Here is an 11,587-nt window from a genome sequence, read left to right as displayed (position 1 = left end):
CCGGAGCAGTGCGGGGCGCCCCACGGGATCAGAGCGCTCCCCCGCCGGGACTCCGCTCCTCACATCCTCCTGCTGGGACCCGGCTACATTTCCAGCCAAGCCTGGCTTTATTATGTGTCTCTGCAGTGCAGCCCCAGCAGCCGGATCGGGAGGAGGAGAGCCAGCGACCACAAAGAAGACAGGAGCGCAAGGGAGGCTGGCGGGCGGGCCGGCGCCGGCTGGAGCGCGGAGGAGCCGGGGCGCAGCCGCCGCCGCTGCCCGGGAGGACGGGAGCCCGGCCGCCGCCTGCTCGTCCTCCTCCTCCGCCGCCGCGGCCGCCGCCTCCCGCCTCTCCGAGCCCCTGGTCCATGGAGGCAGCTAGCGGGGCCGGCGAATTGGCACCGGCCTGGGGATCGGCTGCGCGCCTCGCGCTGAGCACCGCAGCCCGAGGGCAGGCAGCGGCGGCCCGGCGCACGGGCTGAGCGATGCCCGGGGCACGGGCGCGCCTGCCTGCCGCCGCCTGAGCGCCCCCGCGCGCCCCTTCCTCCTCCGGAGGGCCGGCGCCGGACCGAGCCGAGAGCCAGAGAAGGGGGCGTGAGCCAGGGGCCCCGAGCTGCGGCTTCCGAGCGGCTGCGGCCGTTTCGAGCCCCCCAAGTAGGCTGAGTTGAGGGATCCCCGTCCTCATCCATCACAATCTCCAAACCCGGCGTTTGGGCATTTTAAAACCATTAATATTTATTATTATTTTTTTGGGCGGCAGGGGATAATTTGAAGGTTTTTTTTTTTTTTTTTTTCTTTTTCCGAGGGGTACTGAGCTTCCGCGCTCTCGACCGCCTCTCGGTCTCCTCCCCTCCTGAGACCCCCTCGACTCCAGCCCCGTCCCCCCTCCTCAGATGGGTTCATTGTGAGCTCCGCACCGGGCTGCGTAGCCGGACGCCTGCAAACTTTGCACAAAAATCCGGCAAGGGGCGGAGGAGGAGAAGGAGGAGGAGGGTGAGGGTGGCGGTGGGGTGGGGGAGGGAGGGAGGGGGCCGCAGGGGCCGGGGGCCGGCGGGGGGTGGGGAGGAGGAGGGGGGCGGCTTTTTTTTTTTTTTTTTTTGCATAACTCGGCTCGGCCGAGTGGCCTCCGGACTCCCCGCGCCGCTGGGACCGCCGCTGGGACCGAGAGCCCCCGGCTGCCGCATTGCAACAGGCAGGGCCCCGGCGCGCCCCCCGGGCCTCCCCCCGCCCCCGAGCGGCCTCGGCCGGCCCGGGCCGCCCCCCCCAGGGAGGCCGCCCCGGACCTGCGATCCGCTCCCCACAGCTGCCGACCCGGCTGCAAAAAAAAAAGTTTCCGAGAGGCAGGAGGAGGAGAAGGGGGAGAAGGGCAGCCCGGAGCGGCAGGGGGCGGCGGGGGGAGCCGGCCGCGGAGGGCGACGGAGCGCCGGGAGCCCCGGACATGTCCAGGCGGAAGCAGGCGAAGCCGCGCTCGGTGAAAGGTGAGCGAGCGGGGCCCGGCGGAGGCGCGAGCGAGCGAGGAGGGAGGGAGCGAGGGAGGAGGGACCGGCGAGCGGGCGGGCGGCCGGGGACCCGAGCGAGCGAGCGGAGAGGAGGAGGAGGCGGCAGAGGAGGCGGAGGCGGAGGAGGAGGAAGAGGAGGGGGAGGAGGAAGCCGCGAGCGGGAGGCGGAGGCGGCGGAGGGGGCACACCGCGGACACCCTCGCCGCCCGGACCCTCTCCGGGCCCGGCGCCGCCGCCCGCGGGGCACCCGGGCCTGGGGGCGCAGCCGAGGGGCCCTCGCTGCTCCCTCCGTGCGGGCCCCGGGCCCGCGTGGCCAATCAAGGGGTGCGGGCCCGACTTGGCGGGGATTGCGAATCTCGGCGGCGGCGGCGGCGGCGGCGGGCGGGCGGCGGGAGGAAGGAAGAGGCGGTGAGGACCGGCGCCCAGGAGGCCGGTAGCTCCGAGGCCGCTCTCGCTGGGCCCGGGGCCTTGCCGCCTCTCCTCCGTCCACGCCTTGTCGCCCCGGGGCGCCGTGGTCGTCGGGCGTTGCTGGCGCGCGCCGTGGGTCCCCGCCCTGGCCGCCGGGCGCCCCCTCCCTGCCCCCTGCCCAGGCCGCCCTCCCGGCCCGGGCCCCCACACTTCCTGCCTCCTCCACCGAGGCCAACCGGGCCGGGAGCCTCCGCCAGGAGTTCATTGTCTGCGCAGCGCCGGCGGGACGCGGGTCCCCAGGGGAGCGCAGCGGCTGCTGCGCGCGCCCCTCCGCCGAGAGCTCCCGGGACGCGACCCTGGGCACCTACATTCTCGACACCTAGGCCGGCTTCTCGAATCGGATCCCCGGAATGCACACTTTTGAGGACACACACACCCACACACCCACACATCCACACCACACACCTCTTCGTGTCCTTCCTTGCTTTGTATTTCTACCGAGCGCCTGCGGCCCGAGTGGGCCCCCTGGGGAGCAGAGGCCCCCGGGGAGATGCCGCGGGAGGGCAACTGAGCTCCTCCCCTGCCCTTCTTTCCCCACCCGCTGGCCTCTCCAGGCCTCGCCTGCTGCTTTGTCCCGATTCCAGTCCCCCCGGGTGGGTGCCCGGCCTCCCGCCCGCGCTGGGAGATGATAGAGGAAGGACAGGATGAGAGCGGCTACATCTCTGGAGCCAAAAGTCCCGAGGCCCTTGTCCTCTCCCAACTCCCTTGATGACCTCTGGCCCGAGCCCAGTTCTGCTCTGAAAAGTTCATTTCCTGGAGGCCTGCGCGGGAAGGCGCAGGGGCCTCCTCTCCCTTCCTGCCAGCCTTGCTCCGGGCTGGAGTGGCTGGGAGTGAATCTGGCAAGGAGGGTCGTGGGCCACCCGCCATTGCTCTCCTTCCAAAGTCCCAGGAGATCTCGGGCACTCGGCTCAACAGAGATTCTCCTTGTCATCTGAGAGGCAGGCCAACTCAGTCTGAACTCAGCAATCTGGCTGCGCTCTTTTCCTCTTTCCTTGAGAGAAGTTGGTCTTGTTCCCCTCACCCTGGCAGCCTGGATAGCCAGACCTGTTCCACAGAACCGGAGGGTCTATAGGGTGTTCTGGTTGAAACCAGAAGAGAGAGACCTCAAGAGCGGGACAGGAAGACGGTAGATGTTTGTCCTTGTGCTGAATAGAAGGGTTCTCGGCCTGAAATAACATTTGATTTCTTTTCTCTTTCCCTGGCTCACTGCTCACTCCTTCAAGAGCCACTTAAGGTGGCCCAGAAGAAAATGTACAATTGGAGTCTCATTGGAAAAGGGGTTTCTATCTAACCTGGGCAGTTGATTTTGAATTAAATCTGTGTATTGAAGCAGATTTTTCCCAGAGGAAGATGCGGAACTTAACCACCTCTAACCTGAACCCAAGCCTCTATACCTCCTTATTTCAGAAGTCGAAGGAAGAGCAATTTGCTGGGAACAGATGGGTGGGTGTTTCAGAGTTGCTGGAACCTAATTCTAAAACCACTCTGTGTATCTCTGAGAAAGACTCAAGAATCAGACTGCAAATGTTCATGAAATGAGCTTGGACATGATTTGTAATGAATGTTTCTTTATATATATATATATAAAGGTGTATAGCAGAGAATTCAAGCTGATTGCTGTTTTGTTGTTAAGTCACTAAGTCATGTCCTACTCTTTTGCAATCCCATGGACTGTAGCTTGCTAGGCTCCTCTGTCTATGGGTTTTTCCAGGCAAGAATACTGGAGCGGGTTGCCATTTCCTTCTCCAGGGGATCTTCCCGACCCAGGGATCGAACCTGCGTCTCCTGCTTGGCAGGCAGATTCTTGACCACTGAACCACCTGGGAAGACCCAGTTGGTGGTGGGGAAGACAGCAAAGTGGGAACAAGGCCAGGGTAGGCATTTTGAGAAGCGTTGTAAGTATCAACCACACAGCACTGGAGTCTGAGATCCTGTTTCTTCCCTCAGTTCTTTGCATTTTCCACAAGCAGCTCCAACTCGTGCCTGTCACCGTTTTGCCATTTATTGAGTTTACTGGGGTGAACAGGGTAGAGATACAGCCACTTATCCAGGGAGGAATTAAGAGAAGATAATTTGAATAGATAAGAGTTACAGCACAGGATTGATTGCTTTTCAAGAACTGCCTCCCTCCTACCCCCCAAAGCAATATTCAAAAGTGTATGCTTGAGTGTGGACAGCTCCATACCAAGTGTTTAAAATGACAAGGTCTTCACCCTTAAAGATGCTTCTTAAGGAACAGTGGTGCCTTTTAAATTCTATTTGATTTTATTTTGCCTCCATCGCTGTGTGTCAGGGTTAAAGTAGAGGCATTGTGGACTTCCCCAGCCCGCGTGTTCTGCTGTGAAAGTCGCTTGACGGTATAGTTTGTAATTGATCTCGGAAATGTGAAAGCCCATAGCAGGAAGGAAAGACAGAAATATAACAGTTTCTAATGGATGCTCAGAAAGTATGATTTGAAAGCACGGCATTGCTGCTTTGAAAATCAAACAGGCCTTGGTGGGGGGGTTTCACTTCCCACTCGCCGACACAGCCCCCCTTCTGGAGTGGGGTCACTTGTCCCCCTCGGGATGTTTGTCCTTCTTTGGAAAACCCAGGGAGCACACCCAACCAATAGGGAAGGGGGTCGGACAGTAGGGCAGTGGGGGGAATAGCCTCATTGGTTTTCAAAAACCTTGTGATTTAAAAAAAAAACCCACACACACCAAAAAACCTATGAATGTTACAAAAGTCACATTTTCTGACCGATTTCCCCCTCCGACACCATTCTCTCCTTTTCTGTTTCCCGGTGGTATGGTGTGGCTGTTGCGAGATGATTTGTTCCCTTTGATAATTTTGGCCTCATTCTCCGGGGCTGTTCCCATCGCATCTCACTGATGTTATTTCGGCTGATGATATCAGGTGGTTTGTTAACCTGTCTCCCTGTACCCACACTGCCTCTTCAGATCCACAGAACAGCCTCTCCATTTATATGGAAAATTAACACATCTTTTTTTCCCAGGCTCCGGCTTAAAACTTTTGAATAACTGGTAATGCTGTTTATTTTTCTCCATTGAGCAACTGCCTCTTAATTACAGTTCTTAATATTAATTAGCACTTAGGTTGTGTCCACGCACCCCCAACCCCGACATCCTAAAACTACCCCCAGTGACTTCTCTGTGCTCCCCTCCCCTTGTCTATCTTCCGCTCCTGCCAGCCCGTAGCTCCTCCAAAGTCCATCTTATAAATTCGGTGGTCTAAGGACTTGGGAACAGTGTAGTTCAACATTGCTCGTGTTTCCATGGAAATAATTGAGATGTAATAAATAGAGGCATTCTGAGGTTACAGGTTTCTTGATTCAGCTGAGACCACATACAAGTGTAAATTGTCGAGATTTGTTTGGCTAAATGTACATGATCTTGTAGGAAGGGCAAAACAAATGCTTCATAGGTTCTTTAGCTATCTATGTGGATTGGGGCAGCTAACATTTAATCCTAATATTTAATTCCCCCTTCCTCAGTGAGATCACTAACTTCCAGCTTTGGAGGGACCTGTCTCAGTGTAGAAAACATCCTTTATGTGTAGTAATTGCCATTTAGATTCTTCCACTTCTTTCATGCAAAAACTTAATAAGCAATACAGTTTAACTATGTGTCTTGGACAGGAGGGCCCTGCTAAATGTTGAACCATAACCTGCCGAGTGTGCATCGCATGAAAGGTACAAGATGCTGGTGACTTTGCAGTTGTGAAGAAACTGGGTAAAACCAGCTGGGCACTGTGGTGGCCTGCTACAGCCTGGTAACAGAGGAGGAGGAGGCAAAACCAAGTGAGGAGCAAACTAGAGTGCAGCGTCTGATATAGCATTCCTAGCTGGAGACTAAAGCTGCAGGTCTGGTTCAGTCTAATAGAAAGTTGCAATAATTGCTATATCGGTAGCCAACTCTTAAGCTGGTGGCTGTGGAATTCTTCCCCTGATGTAGGATTTAATAGTCTGGCAATTAGATGCATTGATTTCTCTTAACTGTTCATTTGGATGTGTAAACCAAAGAAACCCGCCACTGCTGCAGGCGGCTGCCTGGCTCTCGGAAAAAAGGCTGATTTAGGTGATGGTGGTAGGAGGATGGATTCTTCAAGGCAGTGTTGGGGCCAGTTCCCTCTTCTTTTGACATTTCAGCCCATTTTGCAGTAAAATGAAGAGCAGCTGTTGTTCAGACAGTGTTTAAAAACCAACAACGGTGTCCCATTCTGTCTGAAAAGCAAACACACCCTCTTCTGCTGCAGACACGTATAGCGTAACATTTCTGTCTCTGAGTGACTGGACTCACTTGCATATTTTTGGCAGATGGTCGGTTAGGTACCAGAGGGAAAAGTCACACACCACCTTGGCTCCGAGTTCTAGAGGGACCTCTTGCCCGAAACGGAGTGAGTTCTCTCTCCCCTTCCTAGGGGCCTGGTGTCCCCTAGACCGCAGTGTCTCTGTCAAGCCCTGAATAGATATGGGACGTGGTATCTTGGACTCCTTGGCATGGTGGCTATGTGACTTGGAGAGGGGGTAGATAATGAACCCTTGCAAACGTTAACACCTCTTAACTCCCTGCTCCTGGACCTGCAGGTTTCTGTAAGTGTTGCTAACTTCTTTTTGCAGGCATCTAAAACTGTCTTGAGGAGGACTCTCTGTCCTCATGGCCCTATCTATTTTTTTCCTTTGTTTAAACTGAGGTGGATGTGTGGGTTTAGTTAACTCTTTGTCCGAAGTTAAGATGGACTTACCTTTCCTGGACCTTGTATGCGGTACACTGGTATTTGTGAAGAATATTATCTTCACATCTTGAAAATGTTTGCAATAGATATCGGGGTTCCCTTCTTATCTCTGGGTCCAGGTAATTACAACAGAATACCTTGAAAGCTGTTAGCGGTCTCCCTGTTACCGTGAATAGCTGGGGAAAGCCTTGATACACCTTGATCGGTGAATCTGACAATTTCTGCAAATTCCTGTCAGTTTGAAAGGGCATTTTGTGTATAAGCATGTTAATCGGTAATCAGAGTAGTTTTATACCCAAAATGGACTAATTAAGTCTGGATTGGTTATATTCCGCTTGAAGTTTTTGGTACTGTCAGCTCCCCCTGACTGTGGGAGAGGTGGGGTGGGGGAGTGAGGGAAATGCTGATGGAAACTTTTGATTCATCGCTTACCTGCAGGGATCAGTGGCAGCCAACGACTGGGGTTGTACACTCAGTAAATAAAAATACTTTATCTCTTTCAAGGAGCGCCAATTAGCTGATTGCTACGTGTGGCTGTCTTTAAGGAGAATGCTGTCTTACCTATCTTCTTGTACAAAGGTTTGATTTTTAATGTCTTGTGAAAAGGATTCTCTTTGTCTTGATTGATGTCAGGAATAAAAGCATGATGGTAATATCCCTTTGAAAGCTATTGTATTGTCAGCCCTGGCTGACAGCGGGAGGGCCTCCCAGCATTATAGATTAGTGCTGTGAAAACACTGACATTTTCTTTGTTACGTTGCTGTTGTTCTGCTTGCAAAGTCAATTACACAATGTCGGAGCTCAGTTACAGAGTTGACTTTGGAAGTAGCAATGTCTTTTCATTCTCGTCTTAAAGATATAATTTTCCTGTGTGGTTGTTGTCGTTGTTTTGTTTTCTTTCTCTCTTTCTTTTTGACCTGCTTCCCTCCGGTGACCACCCCTTCTGCCCCTCAAGAGTCAGAACGCATTAGCTAGGCAAACACACTCTGGTTTCAGTTGTGACAAGTCAAATTCTAAGATTGCCACATCATTATCTCCGAATTCTTCTGCTCATTCACATTTCAGTGGCTTCTTATTGATGTAGTGACTACAGCAGCCAAGATACATAAAAAGCCCATCAAATGAGATTATGGTATTGATAATCTCTTATCAAGTGGGTTGCTCTGGATTTAGGGTCCTTGTGCTGTGTGTGTGTGGGTACTCATTTCTCTAAGTTCATGTCCAACTCTGTGACCCCATGAACTGTAGCCTGCCAGGCTCCTCTGTCCTTGGGACTTCCCAGGCAAGAATACGGGAGTGGGTTGCTGTTTCCTTCTCCAGGGCATCTTCCTGATCCAGGGATCAAACCTGAGTCTCCTGCATGGCAGGTGGATTCTTTACCACTGGGCCACAGGGGAAGCCTTTGGGGTCCTTAAGTTCGGCAAATTCTGTTTTTTTTTTTCCCCCCTGACCCAGGTTGTACCAAGTTCCTGGGCTTTTGGGAGCACCCCTCCCACCCCCCAGCAAATAGTTTTTTGCTGCAGAAGATATATAATAAACATTCCGATCTCACAGGCCAGGGCTGGTGAGTTTTGGACTTAGAATCTTGGATGACATCTTTATCTTGTAAGAGAACCGTGTAACCCACCCTTCTCCCATTGCAGATGGCAAATGCGAATTATAAGGCTCTCCAAGGTGCCTTTACTGGGTACCCTTGAACTCAGGAGTGATTTTCATCCCCGTGTGAAATTCTGCTGCTGAAAGGGAGGTAGGCTTGACATGTCCAAAGCTAAAAGTGGTCAGGGTGGAGGTTTTTATTTACACTCCCCCTATTTCCATCCCTGCCTTCTTCAGGAAGAGCAAACCGGCTCTCTGAACTTGGCCGCCGATGAGGCAGCTACCTGAGAGTGGACCGGACTCGCCCCTGACTCCAGATGACAGGGATGCCGGGAAACTCCGGCCGAGGACTCTAACTGTGGGCCCCCAAAGTTGTTATTATGAACCGCCAGACAAGAGACTGTGTTCGCCAGCAATTTGTCAGGACTAATTTTGTTTTTCTCCAATAATTGAAAATTAATGTCTTGAAGTGAAAGCAGATGTTCATGTCATCTTCTGAATTGGGATATAAAATGGGGCTCTGTAGATGGGCTCACTAATTTAACCGTAATTTCCCTCTTGTAGCTAACGGGGGTGTTGGGGCTGACGTCAGCTGAGGCCAGAGTTGGGGGGTGAGAGCATCAGCTGTACAGTTGTGCTGTCTGAGGTGCCGGGAGCTTTGGTTTTGGAGGGAGAGCATGTAAATAAACTTATTTCCTGGAGCTGTGAAACTTGGGAGAATCCTTTAGTTGGAGTGCTCATTGTGCAAGAGATGTTTATTGAGATAATTCAAGGCTTTATGCTGGAAAAGGTGAGGGAGCCTGCATGTAGGAAGACAGTGGATTCCTACAGGATAGAGGATTCTGGGTTCACCAGGCATCTTACCTCAATTTTTTTTAAGGGAAGAAAATGAAAAGTTGTTAGTCCCTATCCCAGACCACCTAGGCGAGCATCTCTAGGCTCTGAAAGCGGGAATCTGTAATTTTAACCAGCTTTACAGTTGGTAAAGAATCCTCCTGTCAATGTAGGAGACACAAGAGGTGTAGTTTCGCTTCCTGGGTCGGGAAGATCCCCTGGAGGAGGAAATGGCAACCCACTCCAGTATTCTTGCCTGGAAAATTCCATGGACCAGGAAGCCTGGTGGGCTACAGGGGGTTGCCTGTGGGGCAGCCGTGGGGTTGGGGTTACAAAGACTCAGATGGGAAAGAATCTGCCTGCAGTGCCGGAGACCCGGGTTCGATACCTGGCTTGGGAAGATCCCCTGGAGGAGGTCATGGCAACCCACTCCAGTATTCTTGCCTGGAGAATTCCATGGACAGAGGAGCTTGGCAGGCTGCAGTCCATGGGGTCACAAAGAGTCAGACGTGACTGAGTGACTAACACACACACAAACATAACGTAAAATTTACCATCTTAACCTTTTTAAGTGTCAGACTCAGTGACTTTAAGTATATTCACATCATTGTGCAGCCATCACGAACATTCATTTTTAGCCAACACCCAGGTGGTGGTGGTGGGTTGGGGGGATCTTAGCCCATCACCCTCCAAGGAGGCCCTCAGTTCAAGGCCTCCATTTTCCAGGGAGAGAGGAGAAACAGAGGCCCCGAAGATGCAGTGACCTGGAGAACTGGTGATGTTTTTCCTTGCTCCAGTGAGAGAGGGGAGACTGGTGTGCTCAAAGCGCACTTCAGGGCTCCATCAGGGCTGAGAGCCGGGCAAGAGGGGTGCTTCGGAGCTGTTGAGGGATCTGGTGACGACTCTCAGGATGAGAACGTGCGTTCTCTCTCCTTGGGGGCACCATTTCTCTGGAGACTGAGACTAGCAGGTGTGAGGTTGGCCCATGGCCCCCACACCTGCCTGCCAGGACCCAGACAGCCCCTCTGACTTAGCAGCCCTGCACACTTGAGGCTGGCGCAGGGGAGGGACAGCTGTTGTGGAATGGCCACTTAGCTTCTTTGGTTTCCAGTCCTAGAGTGCCCACCGCCTCTGGCCCGCCAGTCTGGGTGCTACAGACTCTTTATACTGTACTCCTTGAGGTGCCAGCTACCTTTTCCTCCCCCATATTTTTCTGTAATTGAAATCTGCCCTTTCGTTACCTGGGCATGAATTATTTTTTGCAGCATTGTCATTCCCTATCCTGCTGTGAGGTTTATCTCTTCTGTTGATCCTAATTAAATAAAACATACTGTTCACCTAACTCCTGTTGCACTGAATTTTACCTGCCTGAGGCAGAGTGATGGCCATCTGGGCTGGGTTAGGGAGCAGGGCATGGCTGGATAAGGGAGCTGGCATGGTAGGGGCTGCTACATCAGGCCTGGGTGTACCCCCTTGGCCTGGGGGGGGGAGCAGCAGGACCCCATAGCTGCCAGCAACGTACAGCATATTTCTGGTTCCTGAACTTGAGCTATTGCTTTGTCCCTAGCCCCATGGGGCTGCAGGTCTGAACCTGGGGACAGGAGAGACAATCACCAGCTCCAGAGAATCCCCAAGGAGGGGGTAAGGGAAGAGAGAGGGCTTCCAGGGTGGGGATGGAGAGAGGGGGCAGGCTCCGGTCACCTGGGGTTGAGGCTCAGCTAGCGCTGGGTTCCCTGGGGAACCAGGAGCAGAGCATGCATTCTTAGTGCCCAGGACAGCTCTGCAGATGGTCTGTCCCCTCAGGGAGAGAGGGACAGCCAGGGGCCTGGCACACATGTTGGGAAGATTCAGATCTTTACTATTTTTGCCTTTGAACGTCTCAGAATCTTGAAAATCCCGGGTTGAAGAGAAACCTCGGAGGCCACTTCCTTCAGCCTTCCTGTGTGTTTGTGGCATCCTGAGTTCCATTTAGCGTGGACTCACACATTTCAGTCTACCGGAGCTCACCACCTCTACGGCACAACTTGTGCCTTTTCAGCTTGAATTTCCCATGTTTCTCTTTCTGTGAAACTGCAGCCCGCCTCCTGTAATTTAGGTGCGATGGTCCTGGGTCTGTCTCTTGGGGCCGCAGGGAGTAGCTCCAAGCTCCAGTCCCCAAGGCAGCCCTGTTGAGTCAGCAAAGCTGGCCTTGGTCTACTGGCCCAGGGGGAGACTATCTTTGCATGGGATGGAGTCAGCCTGGTGGGCTTCCAGGAGGCCATGCTCACTTACAGATGACTGCAGATGACCTTGTCTTGGACTTCTGGGTTCTTGTGTTTAAAAGGATTTGTTAGGTGAATGAGTAACTGTGTAAGCTATTGAGGGAATGAATGAATGGGTACACAGGTGAATGAGTGAATTGTGAACAAATGACTGGTTAAGGACCAGATGAATTCCTAAAAGAATGAGTTAGTGAGTGAGTGGGTAAACTCACA

The 11,587-nt window shown here is 53.3% G+C and overlaps 1 protein-coding gene across 1 annotated transcript in view; it reads left to right on the top strand.

Annotated features, from left to right (window-relative positions):
• Positions 1-1,320: 1,320 nt before the first annotated feature.
• Positions 1,321-11,587, top strand: part of ZNF423 (zinc finger protein 423) — a 345,950-nt gene continuing 335,683 nt past the window's right edge. Inside the window, exon 1 of the mRNA XM_061138456.1 lies at positions 1,321-1,457. Within this exon, the coding sequence (XP_060994439.1) occupies positions 1,418-1,457 (40 nt within the window). The 5' untranslated portion in view covers positions 1,321-1,417. The remainder of the gene's footprint in view (positions 1,458-11,587) is intronic.

This window comes from Dama dama, chromosome 4 (genome assembly GCF_033118175.1).
Source record: "Dama dama isolate Ldn47 chromosome 4, ASM3311817v1, whole genome shotgun sequence".
Taxonomy (NCBI): domain Eukaryota; kingdom Metazoa; phylum Chordata; class Mammalia; order Artiodactyla; family Cervidae; genus Dama; species Dama dama.
Note: the sequence above shows the minus strand (reverse complement) of the source record. Positions and strands in the feature narration are given on the sequence as shown.